This window comes from Platalea leucorodia, assembly GCF_965183815.1.
Source record: "Platalea leucorodia genome assembly, chromosome: Z".
Classification (NCBI taxonomy): Eukaryota; Metazoa; Chordata; class Aves; order Pelecaniformes; family Threskiornithidae; genus Platalea; species Platalea leucorodia.
Genome location: NC_138858.1, coordinates 91303543 through 91318168, shown reverse-complemented (window position 1 = coordinate 91318168; position 14626 = coordinate 91303543). Strand labels below are relative to the sequence as shown.

The 14626-nt window shown below is 67.4% G+C and overlaps 2 protein-coding genes across 11 annotated transcripts; both read left to right on the top strand.

The window, feature by feature from the left end:
• Positions 1 to 40: 40 nt before the first annotated feature.
• LOC309602853 (actin filament-associated protein 1-like 2) lies at positions 41 to 6916 on the top strand (the record flags this gene model as incomplete). 6 transcript variants are annotated; one of them, XM_082336899.1, is made up of 15 exons in its annotated part: positions 41 to 2713; positions 2797 to 2871; positions 2990 to 3066; positions 3324 to 3704; positions 3781 to 3960; positions 4176 to 4259; positions 4458 to 4554; positions 4629 to 4846; positions 4933 to 5063; positions 5150 to 5270; positions 5378 to 5486; positions 5633 to 5782; positions 5896 to 6056; positions 6163 to 6273; positions 6380 to 6916. In XM_082336899.1, exons 1-15 carry the CDS (start codon positions 2191 to 2193, stop codon positions 6404 to 6406), a joined length of 2445 nt encoding a protein of 814 aa, XP_082193025.1. In that variant the 5' UTR covers positions 41 to 2190. The 6 variants fall into 6 exon arrangements, with proteins under 6 accessions (XP_082193025.1, XP_082193021.1, XP_082193022.1 ...); XM_082336895.1 differs by having other exon boundaries at positions 4176 to 4554; XM_082336896.1 differs by lacking the exon at positions 6380 to 6916 and having other exon boundaries at positions 3324 to 3414; positions 3487 to 3704; positions 4176 to 4554; positions 6163 to 6315.
• A 1513-nt stretch (positions 6917 to 8429) lies between these two features.
• LOC309602169 (FHF complex subunit HOOK-interacting protein 2B-like) lies at positions 8430 to 14595 on the top strand. Of its 5 annotated transcripts, none has more exons than XM_082335550.1 (17): positions 8430 to 8526; positions 8638 to 8716; positions 9615 to 9784; positions 10667 to 10771; positions 10964 to 11086; positions 11267 to 11443; positions 11529 to 11725; positions 11781 to 11913; positions 11994 to 12070; positions 12242 to 12431; positions 12516 to 12685; positions 12768 to 12890; positions 12966 to 13056; positions 13137 to 13280; positions 13488 to 13620; positions 13700 to 13800; positions 13891 to 14593. In XM_082335550.1, the coding sequence occupies exons 1-17, from the start codon at positions 8482 to 8484 to the stop codon at positions 14107 to 14109; spliced, it is 2277 nt and encodes a 758-aa protein (XP_082191676.1). In that variant the 5' UTR covers positions 8430 to 8481; the 3' UTR covers positions 14110 to 14593. The 5 variants fall into 5 exon arrangements, with proteins under 5 accessions (XP_082191676.1, XP_082191677.1, XP_082191680.1 ...); XM_082335551.1 differs by having other exon boundaries at positions 11805 to 11913; positions 13891 to 14592; XM_082335554.1 differs by having other exon boundaries at positions 11805 to 11913; positions 13480 to 13620; positions 13891 to 14111.
• The last annotated feature ends 31 nt before the right edge of the window (positions 14596 to 14626 follow it).

Sequence of the window (14626 nt, the reverse complement as noted above, 5' to 3'; positions counted from 1 at the left end):
GGGAAGGGGTGCGAGGGACGAGGTGTGGGTGTCAGGGCTCGGGGTGTCAGAGCAGGGAGGGGGTGCCTGGGTGCCCCTGGACACAGCGGGCTGCCGGTGCACGGTGCCGTGGCAGGGTGTGGGATGCCAGGGCTTCTGCCAGCACCCTCCCTGGGGCAATTTGGGGGGCGCAGCGGCCATGGGGGGAGCGCCTCCGCCCCCAAGCCGTGGCCCGGAGCCTCCCTGCAGCGACGGGTCACGCTGCGGCCAGGAGCAGCTCCGGGCTCGGGGCGGCCTCCAGCCTCCTCCTCTGAGTCATCCCACGCTGGGCGAGAGCCGCCCCGAGCGCTGGAGCGGGGCCCCGGGGTGCCCCCGAGCCGCTGCTCCCCCCTGCACCCCGCGGCAGAGCAGGGCTGAGCCCGGGCACCTCTTGCCTGTCGTTGCACGGATCAAAATGCACGTGGCCATGGGGCAGAGGTGCCAGCCCCAAATCCCCCGGGTGTTGGCATCACCCAGGGATCGTGCGCTCCCATGGCATCCCTTGGGCAGCCCTCTCCTTCCTCCTCCTCTTCCTCGGATGAGGATGCCATCGGGCTGGGCCACGTCCCGCAGGAGCAGGGCGCTTTGCTAGGAGACGGCTGTGTGTTTGGGGGGCGTTTTCCTCCCGCCCTGGAGACCGAGGCAGCTGTTTTTCATCTGGGCTGCCTTCCCTTGGCCCCGGCAGCAGGCAGCTGGCGTGGCCTCATGGGTGAGGGCAGCCCCTGCCTGACCCGCACCGAGCTGCGGGCACGGCCGGGCACCGCTGGGCACGGCTCCCCTGCCCCAACCGAGGGCATCGGAGCCGGCCCAGGGGAGCGCAGGGGGAGGATGCAGGGAGGGCTGAGGGGGTGAGTGGACACGGAGATGTCATTGCCGAGGAATTTGGCCTGGGCGGAGGAGAGGAGAAAGGGAGGGAGAGGAAGAGCCAGGCACACCGGGCATGGGGGGACAGTCTCCAGCCCCTCTATGCTCACGCTCTGCCTGCAGGTCCCTTCGGCCAGCCCCTGCCCCAGCCCCTCTGCCGGTCCCCCAGGGAGCTGGTCCCCCCCCTTGCCTTCCCCAGTTTCCAGGGAAATCCAGATGTTTGGGCCCAGCTCCGGCATTGCTCAGCCTCGCTACCCTGCCAGATGTTTCCTCTCCCCCCGGGCAGGGGTGTGTTCTCCCCAGCCGGGGACACCGGGGAGGGGGACGGTGCTCCCCGCTGTGCCAGCACCTCCGCAGGGGCTTCTCCCATGTCCCCTGTAACACACGTGGGACCGGTGGGCTCCTTCCCCCTGCTCACCCTCGCCTCCCCTGAGGGCTGCTGCTGTCTTTGGGGGTGCGTTGCATCCCCACCAGCCCAGAGCGATGCGGGATGCAGGGATGTGTCAGGGCATGGGGATGCTGGGGTCGCCTGGGACGTTGCAGGGAGTCACTGGGACAGCATCCCAGCCAGTGTGGCTTCGCTGGGGTTGTCCCAGCGCTGTGCCTCTTCCAGCTGGGAAACGGCAGGGAGATGGCGAGGAGGGAGGCTGGGAGTGGAGCGGGGCGGCGTGGGGGAAGCCGGCACGGCCAGGCCCTGTGCCAGTGGGTTTTGACAGCGGGTCTGCAACATTTTATCCCAGCTGGGAGCAAGGAGCGGAGCCCGGAGCGGCCGGAGCAGAGCGATGCAAACCATTTCCAGATGCGCAGTAGGAAGGAGCCGGGGGGAGCTGGGCAGCGACCCGGAGGCCCCGGGGGGCATCTGCCCGCTCCTGCGGTGGCAGCCGGAGGTGCCCAGGGCACAGGGGCTCTGGCCAGGCTGGGGGGGTGCGTGGTCCTGCTCTGCCATGAGCTCCTCCAGCGCAGGAAACGCCTGCACGGGCCCAGAGCTGATGGGGCCGCTGCCGTTCGGGGCCGGAGGGACCCTCTCCCCGTGCCTGTAGCCCTCCGGGTCTCCCCCACCTCAGGGTGGCCGTGGGGCAGAGGCAGTGCTGTCCCGTCCCACTGCGCACAGGACTCCTCTCTTCCCTGGCCGGGGCGAGGAGGCACAAAGCAGCTCCCTGTCCCCCTCCATCCCTCCTTCCTGGCACGGCAGGGTCGGGGTCCCCGGCTGGCGCTGAGCCCTGACCCCGCTCCCTGCCCTCGGAGCGGGCAGCGGGTGAATGCTCAGCATTTTTGGCCTGCCCAGAGCAGCCTTCATCAGCTGCTCCCATGCACCATGCCTCCTCCTCCTCCTCCTCCTCCGCATGGAGGAGCAGCACGTTGGGCCGCTTGGCGTGGCCCCCGCCATGGCTCCCCTCGCCCAACCGGGAACAAACCCGCTCTGTGAGTGCACACAGAGGAGCCTTCAGCGGCGCGGGTCCCCGTCCCCCCTCCTCATCCTCCCCCGGCACCCCGGGCCCGTCAATAGCAGGATTGTGCGGAGCCGGGGCAGGTGTCAGGAGCGGGGGCACGGCCGGCGGCACGGGGCACGTAACCCCCACATCTGTTTGCTCGGCGTCGGAGAGCCCCTGCCAGCCCTGCCCAGTGCGGCGGGCAGGGGACGGGCATCCCTGCCCGCACCCTCCTCTGGCAGGGTGTGATGGCACATCCCTGTCCCCTGCAGACCTGGACAAGCTGCTGTCAGACCTGCGGTCCTTCTTGCTCATCCTGGACCGGGAAAGCCTCAGCGCCGCAGCTCGGGCCAAGAAGAAGTCAGTGGCAGATCTCCTCTCCCGGCTGCAGAGCCCCTCGTGTGAGCGCGGGTCTGCGGGCGGGGGGCCGGGGTGGCAGGGAAGGGGCCGGGAGCGGGGCTGTGACTGGGCTCTCCCTCCGCAGCAGAGGATGCAGAGTACATGATCATGCGCTGCCTCTCGCCTTCCCCGGGGACCCCGCAGGGCCGGGCCAGCCCGGGTGAGTCGCACGCTCTGACCCACACCCCATCTCCGCCGGCGGCTCATCGTGCATGGCCGGGGATGCCCGGCTCCTCGCCGACCCGGCACGCCGCTGCCAGTCCTGCTTTTCCCCCCAGGAACCAGGACGGTGGATGGAACAGGAGGGAGAACCTGCGAGTGCCACCCAGCCAGCACCCTGAGCCTGCATGGAGGGGTAAGGGTGGGCAGCGGAGGGGTGGGGGGCTGTGGGTGTGCAGGGGGGCTTGGGCAGCAGCATGGTGCTGGGACGGAATGGGAGAGGGGCACGCGGTGGCCGTCGCACTGCAACCTTGCTCGCACGGGGGTCTGGCCAGGCTGGGAAGGTTCCCGTGCTGCCTGCCAGCTCCGGGCAGAGCCCCCCAGCAGTCCCTCGGGGACCCTGTGAGGTTCACCCCGGGGGCAGCACCTTCGGAGCACCCCTTCTCTCCCCAGAGCAAGGTGCCGGGCATCTCGCCATCCCCACCAGCCGACGACTCCTATGAAGATGCCGAACCCCTTGGCCCTGGCAGAGACGCTGGCTCCGGTGAGCACCCCACCGCACCCCCTCCCCGGCACCCGCATGCACCCAGCACCCTGATGCCGTCCCGGCTCTCAGGCGGTGCCGACACTGACAGCAGCCACTACGAGTCGTACGGGGAGGATGAGGACGGCGTGACGGACCGCGCCCACTACCTGCGGCGGCCCCCGGCCCCCGGCCCCGATGCCGAGCTCGCCGGCCGCCCCGAGGCGCAGCTCTGTGGCTTCCTCTGGAGAAAACGCTGGCTGGGGCAGTGGGCAAAGCAGCTCTTCATCGTCCGGGAGCATGTGCTGCTGGTGAGCGGCTGGAGGAGGACGGATGGAGGGTGGGAGCGGGTCCCCGAGCTCTGCCGACCCCGCCGTGCCTCCGCAGTGCTTCAGGTGTGCCGCCGACCCGCAGCCGGTGCTGGAGCTGGACCTGCGGGGCTGCCGCGTCGCCTACAAAGCCAAGCATGGCAAGAAGATGCCGCACGCCCTGAAGGTGATGGGGACGGCGGGTGAGGTGCTGGTCATCGGTTTCCAGAGCCGGCAGCAAGCTGAGGACTGGAGGAAGGTTTGGAGGTGTTGCAGCCTGGCAGAGCTCTGCGTGGGCAGGAGGGAGGGGTGGGCAGGGAGAAACGGGGGTACAGCCCTGCTGGGGTGCTCCCGAGGTGGCTGGGGATGACCCCATCTGTCCCCAGCTCCTCTCCCGTTCCGGGGGTGCCTGGAGCCCCGTTAGATGGGGGAGTGGGAGCCTGGGGCTGCAGCATTCCCCCTGTTCCTCGGTAGGTGATCGAAGAGGTCAGCAGCGATGCTCCGAGTGGGCTGGCAGCCATCAGCGTCCCAGCGTCGCCCTCCTCGAGGCTGGGCAGGGTGAGACGCGTGTGCTCCCCCGGGAAACCCAGGCACGGGAAAGGGGCTGCTGGGGGTGTCAAGAGTACACCCCAATTCCCTGTCCCGCTGTCCCCCTTGGGTGATGCTGGGGAGGGTTGCATTGCCGTGGGGTGGGGGTCAGGGTGCAGGGGGCTTAAAACCTGCAGGGGATGGGGCTCTCTGGATCTCCATTCTCAGGCTGTCGGGTCCCAGCTCGGCAAGGAGGAGGAGAAGGAGGATTCCTCCAGGCAGAGCCCTGCCCGCAGCCCCCGGCCTGGAGAGGATGCTAAAGGAGGTGCGGCGCATGGGGACCGGGCAAGGGGGTGTCCCTGCACCCCGTGCCACTGCTGACGGGGGATGCACCCACAGGTTTCCTGGCGGTGCGGCTGCGCGGGCGGTGGCAGCGGCTGTGGTGCGCGGTGCGGCAGGGAGCCCTCCGCATGTTCCCCGAGCCCGGCGGTGCCCAGCACCCCGTCTGCGCCCTGCGGCTGGAGGGCTGCGAGGTCTCCCCGGGGGCGGCCGCCGGCTCCCCGCAGCGCCTCCGCATCCGCATCGCCCAGCGGGGCCGGGAGCTTGCCCTGCTGCAGGTGAGAAACCGCCGCAGCACCCCCGAGCCCCACGCATCCCTCGATGAGGGGGACCCGCTGAGCCCGGACCCTCTGCCCCACACCAGACCCGTTCGGATGAGGAGAGGGAAGCCTGGCTGAAGACCCTGCAGGCCAGGGGAGGAGGGGAGCCGGCCAGCGACAGCCCCCGCACCGAGACCCCCAGGCTGGGCGATGCCAGCAGCTGCCCCGCTGCAGGGTAAGGAGACACTGGCCGGGGCACGGCCGGCCCCAGCCCTCCAGCTCTGTTGTGGGCAGTAATGGGACCCCCCCTCCTGCTTGCAGCGGGCTGCTGCTGCGCCGTGTCCCGACCCCCAACGCCTACATGGACGACCCCTTCGGGCAGCTCCCGACAGCCGAGGCCCCCAAGCACCTCTACTCCAACATGGAGCGGCTGCAGCAGCTGGTAACCTCCACTGATGCACCTTGGCCCCCCATGCGAGCCCCAGGGCGAGCAGGATGGGCTCCCACCGTCCGCTTGCCCACGGGCTTCTCCCGGGCTTCCTTCTGCAGCAGCAGAGCTTGGACCGAGCAGTGCAAGGGCAGCGCAAGAGACCGGTGTCTGCGCTGCCCAGTGGTGCCTGCAGCAACGCCCCGGGCAGCACCCTGCCCTCGCAGGCAGGTGAGCAGGGGCTGGATGCTCCACCCAGGGGAGCAGCAGGGTCCCCCCATGCTGGGATGGAGGCTGCAGTGCCCACGAGCACGGTGTTGTGCCATGATCCCTCTGCCCTTCTTCCCGAGCATCCTTCCTCTGCCCTTCCTCTTCAGCATCAGCAGCAGCTCTCCGGGGCAGGGCTGCCAGCCCACAGCGGGCGAAGGTGAGCCCCAAGCTCCGGAGCAGGGATCTCTCCCGGTCCCAGCGCACCCTGACGCTGCCTGAGAGGAAAGGGGCTCAGGACGGGCTGGATGTCCTCATCGGTAGGACCGCAGAGGGGCTCTGCCCCTGTGCCGGGGGGTGCCTGGCCCTTGCCCAAGCAGCTGGCGGGGTTGGGGGGTGCCCGGGCTTGGCAGTGCCCCTGCTGTCCTTGCAGGGAAGAGAGCCTTCCCCAAGCTGGAGGAGAAGGTGGGGCAGCTGGAGAGGGCCTGCCGCATGAAGGGCAGGCTGAAAGCCGGCTCCGAGATGAACTTGCTGGCCATCGGCAAGTCACTGAAGGGCCACATCGCCGCCACGGCCAGCTCGGCTGGCTCCGAGGTAGGGGGGCACCGGGGACGGGCACTGGGGAGGGCACAGGCTGCAGGGAATGTGAAGGGTTCAGGAAGGCAGGCATCACCCTGTCTCTGCTCCGTTTTTCCAACAGGGCTCATTCCTCACGCCGCTGTTGAAGCGCACCACGTCGGCGAAGAGCGCCCTGAAGCCATCTCCCTCCCCGGTCATCGTCGAGAAGGGAAAAGTGCTGCAGAAGAGAAAGGTACCGGCCGGGACCTGCGTGGGGCGGGCAGAGTTAAGGTGAGCCGGGTACCACGCGTGGCGCTGGGACGTGGAGGGGTTGACCACCCGTCTCGGCCGCTCTCCAGGAGTGGGAGATGAAGTCTGCGATGTGACCAGCGCTGCAGCGGCCCCGGGGCAGCACCCACCCCGCAGACGTACCTGCCGGACCGGGCATCTCTCAGCAGAACGTAGGGCTGCACGTGGATCGTGCGGGACCAGCCTGGTGTCTGTTTTTTAACCATCAGTATCAACGCTACAACTATGCACATCTATTTTTTATATATATATATATATATATATACACATATAAACTTTCTGTCTGTGGGTTTCTAGTTTCTCTGGCGCGAGGGCTGGAGGGCAGCGAGCCCCTCGCAGGCTCGCTGTCTTCTCGCCCGTCCCAGCACCTTGGTTTTGCGGCACAGATTTCCCAGTTGCAACCTCATGAACCACCGACTCTGTCCCCGGCACGGGTCCGGTCGAAACGGCGCACCGGCACCACCCCAGCCCCCCGGGGGACACCCGCTTGTAGGGGTGGGTGCAGATGCACCCCGGACCGAGGAACTGGGGGACACACACAGAGTGGTGGGGGCTGCTTGGGGCACGTAATTGCACCTTCCCTGGAGTCGGCGGGACCCGGGCTGGGCCCTGGGCTGCTTTCCAGCAGCTGTGTTCGTCATGGCTTGTTTTCAATTGCAGAAATGTTTTTTTTTTTTTAAGGATTAAAAAAAAAATTATAAAATTTGGCTTCTGCTGGGTTGTGCCACGGGAAGAGGTGAGCTGGGCAGGGGGGCTGTCCCCATCCGGGTGTAAGGGGTGCACGGGGGGCTGTCTCCATCCCAGTGCGAGGGGTGCATGGGGGGCTGTCCCCCTCCCAGTGCGAGTGGTGTATGGGGGGCTGTCCCCATCCTGGTGCGAGGGGTGCACAGGGGGGTGTCCCCATCCCGGTGCACGGGGGGCTGTCCCCATCCCGGTGTAAGGGGTGTACAGGGGGCTGTCCCCATCCTGGTGCATGGGGGCTGTCCCCCTCCCGGTGCAAGGGGTGCATGGGGGGCTGTCCCCATCCTGGTGCATGGGGACTGTCCCCCTCCCAGCGTGAGGGGTGCACGGGGGGCTGTCCCCATGCCAGTGCGAGTGGTGTATGGGGGGCTGTCCCCATCCTGGTGCATGGGGACTGTCCCCCTCCCAGCGTGAGGGGTGCACGGGGGGCTGTCCCCATGCCAGTGCGAGTGGTGTATGGGGGGCTGTCCCCATCCTGGTGCGAGGGGTGCACAGGGGGGTGTCCCCATCCCGGTGCATGGGGGGCTGTCCCCATCCCGGTGTAAGGGGTGTACACGGGGCTGTCCCCATCCTGGTGCATGGGGACTGTCCCCATCCCGGTGTAAGGGGTGTACAGGGGGCTGTCCCCATCCCGGTGCATGGGGACTGTCCCCATCCCGGTGTAAGGGGTGTACAGGGGGCTGTCCCCATCCCGGTGCATGGGGACTGTCCCCATCCCGGTGTAAGGGGTGTACAGGGGGCTGTCCCCATCCTGGTGCATGGGGACTGTCCCCCTCCCAGTGCGAGGGGTGCATGGGGGGCTGTCCCCATCCTGGTGCATGGGGACTGTCCCCCTCCCAGTGCGAGGGGTGCATGGGGGGCTGTCCCCATCCCAGTGCTAGTGGTGTATGGGGGGCTGTCCCCATCCTGGTGCGAGGGGTGCACGGGGGCTGTCCCCATCCCGGTGCGAGGGGTGCACGGGGGCTGTCCCCATCCCGGTGCACGGGGGCTGTCCCCATCCCGGTGCGAGGGGTGCACGGGAGGGGGGTGTCCATGCCCACCCCAGGGCTGCCCCCCGGAGCAGTTTTAGGGCTAAGGGACCTTTCCAAACCCTCCGCCCCAAATACTCCTCCAACCCCCCCGACCCTCTCCAGCCCCCGTCCCTCCCCGCTCCCCCACTCCCTCCGCCCCCCAATCCCTCCCCATCCCGGTCTCCCCCCCCGCCGCCCCCTGCTCCCCAAACCCAGCCGGAGCCCCGGAGCGGGGCCGCCGGGGGAGGTACCGCGGCCGGGCCGCCCTCCCCTCCCGGTGCCGGGCGGAGCCACCGCGGCGGGGCCGCGCCGGGGCGCAGCGGAGCCGCGACCGGGAGCGGGGCCGGGAGCGGGGCCGGGGTCGGTGGCGGGGCCGGGGTCGGTGGCGGGGGGTCGCAGCCATGCTGAGCCGGCTGGGAGCCCTGCTGCAGCAGGCGGTGGAGACGGTGAGCGGAGGGGGTGGGGGGACGGGGGCACGGCGGGATCGGGACCGGGAGCAGCGGCGGGGGGGGCGGGGGGGGTTCATTCACCCCTGACCGTGACCCCGGTGTGCGCAGCGGGAGCCCAGCGTGGACCTGCTGGAAGCCTTCACCGAGCACTGGAAGGGCATCACTGGCTACTACCTGGAGGCCACGGGTGAGTGGGGTGCGGGGAGAGGGTCCCTGTAGGATGGGGGCCCTGTGGTGTGGGAATAAGGCCCCCGTGGTGTGGGAAGAGGGTCCCCGTGTCCTGGGAGAGGGTCCCTGTGCCCTAAAATAGGGTTGTGTGGCCTGGGAATAAATTCCCTGTGCCTAGGGAGGGGGTCTCCATGCCCTGGAAGAGGAGCCCGTGCCCTGGATCGGGACCCCAGGGCACCCTGCCGACCCCAGTGCACTGCAGCTGACCTGGCATGCGGGGCTTTGGCATGGGACACCCATTCCCGTACCCCGGGAGGATTTATCCAGCCGAGCGCTTGGCCCTGCCCGGCCCCGACGCCCCTGCACACCGGTGGGGTCAGCACGGGGGGTTTGGGTGGGTGCGGATTCTCCTGGGAGCGATTGCAGGCTGGGGCACGTCCCTCTCCGGGAGCGTGCTGCTCTCCGGGAGCACTAAAAGCAGGGCCTGGAATGCTTCAGCCCTTTTCCCAGCAGGATCTCGGTCCTTCCCGCTTGGCTCCCGCTGACCCTTCCCCTTCTGGGCTGTGCCGGAGGGTCTCCAAGCCTGGCAGTGCCAGGCAGCCCCCCGGGACAGCCGGCAGCTCCGACCGCAGCTCTGGCACCGGTGGGGACAGCCGGCGGCTTGCTAGGCCGTGAGCGGAAGGAGCAGCCTCGAGTGCTGCTGGGACTCCACCATCACATTGCCATCTAGCGTCGTCCCCGCTAACGGTGGTGGAGGGGGATTCTGGGCCAGCACGGCTCGGGGTGCTGCTGGCGAGCACCCCACATTTCCACCTGGGCACCCCACCGTGCATTGCTCCCCTTGCCGAGCCCGGCAGCACGCTGCCGGTGCCTTGGGGGGACATGCCACAGCCCCCCCCCGGATCCTGTGTCTGCAGACGAGAGCATCCCCGCCAGACAGACGGACATCCCCTGGCGCCTCAAGCAGATGCTGGACATCCTGGTGTACGAGGAGAAGCAGCGCCCGGCGGGGGAAGCCGGGCCATGCCTTGAGTACCTGCTGCAGCACAAGGTCCTGGAGACCCTCGGCACGCTGGGCAAGGCGGAGGTGGGTGTACGGGCACCGGGAAAGCCGCTTTGGGGGTGCCGAGCCCCCCTGCGCTGCAGCACCACAGCCTTTTCCACTTGCTTTACATGGTGCTGCTCAGTAATTTTAATTTTGAAGCTCTTCTAGCTGCGCAATGGGAGTTTGCAGAGTGCAAGCTGGTCGGGGTGCTTTGCTTTTTTTGAGGGGCTGGATTGCTCGGTGTCAGATCCCCATTGGGATCCTTTCTGCTGCTCCTCCGGATGGCTCTTGCACCCCATCACGTCCCTGCGTGCACGGGAAGGGTGTTTTTCACACCAGCAGCCTGTTTGCACAACTGGCACGTTGCTGCTTGGGTTCGCAGGACAGGGTGTTTTTAGACGGCACCCTCTCAAAGTAGATGTTGCCCAAATAGAACGGCTCTGCTGTTCCTTTGTTGCTAATAATAATGAGGCTCCCTATAAATAACCTTTTATTCGAACATAAGCAAACGCTAGTGCAGGGTGGGCTTCAGAAACGCGTGCTGGCCCTTCCGTGGCCATGAGGATCTGGGTTTTTGGGGTGCTGGGCTTTTACTCCCCATCTCTAGCATTGTAGCGGTGGGAAGGGGGAAAAAATCCCCTACTTTTTTTCTCTGCAAGAGAGCTCAATTCAGAGAACTGAGTTCAGTCCCAAATTGCTAAAGGGAGAGGAGCCCAGGGCAGGTGGGGGGTCCTGGGGGGTCCATGGGCCCCTTTGCATCATTTTGGGGGAGCAAAACTGGGGTCTCTGCTGAGAGTGTTCTTGCAAGCCACCCACGCTGACTGCTGGGTGACCTGGCAGGCGATTTGGGGCAATTACGGGGTAATCAGGTACACAAACAGGTAACTGGGCTCTCGCTGATGCCTCTCCCCGTCTCCTTCCCAGTATCCCCCCGGGATGAGGCAGCAGGTCCTCCTCTTCTTCAGCCGGGTGCTGGGGCAGGTCCAGCACCCACTCCTGCACTACCTCAACGTGCACAGGCCGGTGCAGGTGAGCCCGGTGCCCGGGGGCTTGTCGGTCCCCGGCTGGCAGTGCCACCGGCGATGCCGCCTGCTGGGACTGGCCGCATCCCTGCCAAATGCTGCCGGGAACCGATGCCCGCGGTAATGGGGCAGCACTGCTGCACCCAGGCAGGGTGGGAGAGCAGCCAGCACCCCAGCATCCCTCTCCCTGCCCTGCCAGAAGCTGCTCCAGCTCAGCGGCGACCGCCTGGGCTCCGGCACGGAGAAGGAGGAGGTGGAGTTCGCAGCCGTCCTCTGCACAAAGATCAAGCAGGATCCCACCCTGCTGGTGTATATTCTGGAGGTGAGCAGCCCCTGGGCATCCCTGTGCTGGTGGGACACCTATGGGGTCATCTATGGGGTTTGGCTCATTTAACTGAGCTTTTTCACGTGCTTTGCAGCTCCATCCCCACCGCAAAGCTCCTCGGGGTGAGTGGGAGGAAGGTGGTGGATACAATGCTTTGCTGCTCCTCTTCCTCTCCAGGGCAAGAGCATCCTGAATGGGAGGAGAGCCCAGGAGCTGCCCGCCAGCCCCGTGAAAGAGGGTGCAGAGGATCCCCCGGGCACCGCCGCCGCTGCCAGCTGCCCCCCAGCCGAGCCCTCCCCGCCACGGAGGGACAGCAACCTCGTCACGTCCTTGGTGGGGCTCTGCAAGAGCAAGGTAGGGGGAAAGGGCTGGCAAGGAGGGGACGGCGGGCACCGCCGGTCGTGTGACGCCGCCTCTCTCCTCCTCCTCCTCCTTGCAGAAGAGCAGGGTCGCGCTGAAGGCTCGGGAAAACCTGCTCTTGCTTGTCGGGCTCGCCCAGGAGGCGGCTGCTGCCTGCCTGGTGCGGAGCAGCGTCCTGTGCCAGCTGCTGACGGAGCATCTCTGTGACCTCTACAGCGCTGTGCCCGCCTGCACCGACCCCGCCGACGTCCTCGCCCTGGAGAGGGCCAGCTGGAGGTAAGGTGGGCGCTGGGCAGGGTGGTCCCCAGGCACCGCCAAGGCTTTGCCGCAGCCCCACGTCCTCTACCCCACGCAGGTCGCAGGGTGATGCTGCCGGCGATGGGGTTTTCCCGGGGAAGGAGAGCCTGGCTGCCTTCTTCGGCTGGCTGGACTACCTCGATGAGCTGGTGATGGGTGCCCACCCGGTAAGGAGCGCCCGGCTGGCCCTGCAGAGCATGGCAGCCCCCTGCCCGTGCCGCGGCTCAGCCTCTGCCGTCACCCACAGGTCGTGGCAGATGCCATCGCCGAGGCCGTGGAGGAAAAGTTTTTCCAGGGCGTCCTGCAGCCACAGCTCCTGCAGATGTGAGTGTCTGAGGCACAGGACAGCAGCCGGGAGAGGGTTTCTCTATCAAGGACCCCCTCGGGGCCAGGACCATGGGGTTCCCCTTGCCTGCACCTCCTTTTTCCCCGCTGTGAGATGCTGTGGTACTGTCTCAGGACACCCCTTGCAGCATCCCACCCTGTCCCCGGCAGGTCCGAGCTCGCCGTCCTCAGCACCACGGCCATGCTGACGGGCACCGTGCGACAGATCCACGCGTCCCCCCTGCTCCACCGCCTCGTGCTCTTCTTACTGGGGCCGGACCGGCACCCCGAGACCCCGGGGGATGCCCCCCACCCTCTGCGCACCCAGCTCATTGACCGCTGCAACCACCTCTCCGACGAGGTGAGCCCCATCCTGGGGCGGGGGCAAACACGGGCAATACTGGGGGACTGTGCCGGTGGTCTCACCCCGCTCGCCGTGCCGCAGATCAGCCTGGCCAGCCTACGGCTCTTCGAGGAGCTCCTGCAGAAACCCCACGAGCACGTGGCACACAGCCTGGTGCTGAGGAACCTGGAGGCGAGGGGCTACCTGCAGCGTGGCCCCCCCATGCCCGATGATCGTGGACCCCCTGAACTGGACCCCGATGAGGACGGGCTGTGAGTTGGGGGGACCAGGGCAGGGCGAGGGGGGCAGCCCCCTGACACCCACCCAGCTAATGCCCCTGCGCTGGCCCCACAGGGACCTGGAGGAGGATCCCTATTTCAGCGACGGATTCCCAGATGCTGGCTTCAGGATGGCGAAAAAGCCTCCGCTGGGATCAGCCCCATTGGCAAAGGGGCAAGTGAGCGAGGTGGTGAGCAGGTAGGGATTTGCAGGGGCTGCTCTAGCATGGGGGGGCTGCATCCCCCCTCCGCATCCCTCTCCCCTCTCTTCCAGCTTCCTCTGCCTGGTCCCCGAGGAAGCGAAGACCTCCTCGTGCATGGAGGAAGGCGGCTACGACACCTACGTGCACGATGCCCTGGGCATGGTGAGCGGCTGGGGGGGGTCCCCATCCCTGGCGGTGCTGGCCCCCACTCCGGCTCTCACCCACCATCACCCCCTCGCCAGGTCCAGGCGTGCCGTGCCAGCGCAGCCCTGTGGGGGTGGCCACTAGCCCCCCGGCCCCTCGACACCTGCCATCCCGAAGTGACATTTTACGAGGGCCATTTCCTCAAGGTGCTGTTTGACCGGATGACTCGGATCCTGGACCAGGTAGCGGGGTGGCCAGCCGAGATGCTGGGGACGTACCCGGCTCCCTACTGCCCTCTGCCCCTTGCCTTGGCATGGCCAGGGGGACTTTTCCCCCCAAAGGGCTCTCCGCTTGTCCCCACTATGGGGGTCCCAGGGGCAGGGGGGGACACACGATTGGCCACGCCAGCTCCCGCTGAGCGTCCCCCCCCCGCTGTCCCAGCCCTACAGCCTGAACCTGCAGGTGACCTCGGTGCTGTCCCGCCTGGCCGCCTTCCCCCATCCCCACCTCCACGAGTACCTGCTGGACCCCTACCTCAACCTGGCACCCGGCTGCCGCTCGCTCTTCTCCGTCCTCGTCAGGGTAATGTCACCTGCTGGGGTCCGGGGGGACAGGGACACCCCCCCTGGAAACGGAGCCTGATTCTTCCCGCTCCGTGCAGGTGATCGGGGACCTGATGCAGCGGCTCCAGCGTGTGCCCCATTTCAGGGCCAAGCTGCTCCTGGTGCGCCGGCAGCTCATGGGGCTGGTGCCCGGCGAGCAGTAAGTGTTGGGGGGGCACGGGATGGGGGCAATGCATGCCCTTTGAGGGGGGCGTACCCCACAGAGCCCCCATTGCTCATCTCCTCGCAGGATGGACCATGTGATGCTCTTCAAGGGGGTGGTGGTGCTGGAGGAGTTCTGCAAGGAGCTGGCTGCCATCGCTCTGGTCAAGGGACCGCCGGAGGGGCCCCCCTGAGCTGCGGCTCCCCGGCCCCCCGCCGAGCACCCGCTCTTCGGCTGGGCTGTGGTGGCCACCGGGAATGGCCCAAGCCATGTGCCGGTAGCCTCAGACCGGCATGTCCCCAGTAGCCGGGCATGGTGGTGGCATCCCGGGAAGGACACCAGCCTCACAGCACCCGGTGAGGAGGAAGAGGAGGCACAGAGTCCTTCACCAGCGCCTTGGCCAACCTGGAGGTGATGCCACGTCCCCAGTGCAGGATGCGGCCCCTTTGGGTGCAAAGTGAACCATGCCGCCTTTCCTCCTGGGTGGTGGGTTCCTGCTCCCCCTGCCCCATGTCGGAGCTGCCCCAAGCCCCCACCAACCTCGAGCAGGATTTTTTTCTGGCAATAATGGGATGCGCAGGCACGGTGCTGTCCTCTGCCGGCGTGGGGCAATGCCACCCCCTCGGCTGCAATAACTCAATCATCTCCCCCGGCTCTGGGGCACGGGGTGCGTGTGTGCATACGTGTGTGTGTGTGTGTGTGTGTGTGTGGTTGTGGCTCCTGCCTGGCAGGGACGGTGCACCCCGAACCCGCACAGCCAGGCACCCTGTCCCCTGGGTGATGGGACTCTGCTACAATAAAGCCGTGAGCTTGGCACCACGCG

What these genes read in the sequence shown, in the direction of transcription:
- LOC309602169 (XM_082335550.1), top strand. Translation starts at nt 8,482, where the DNA reads ATGCTGAGCCGGCTGGGAGCCCTGCTGCAGCAGGCGGTGGAGACG. An exon ending in CTGGAGAGGGCCAGCTGGAG is followed by an intron (nt 11,726 to 11,780) that starts GTAAGGTGGGCG and finishes GCTTTGCCGCAG; the next exon opens with CCCCACGTCCTCTACCCCAC. An exon ending in GGGCTGGTGCCCGGCGAGCA is followed by an intron (nt 13,801 to 13,890) that starts GTAAGTGTTGGG and finishes ATCTCCTCGCAG; the next exon opens with GATGGACCATGTGATGCTCT.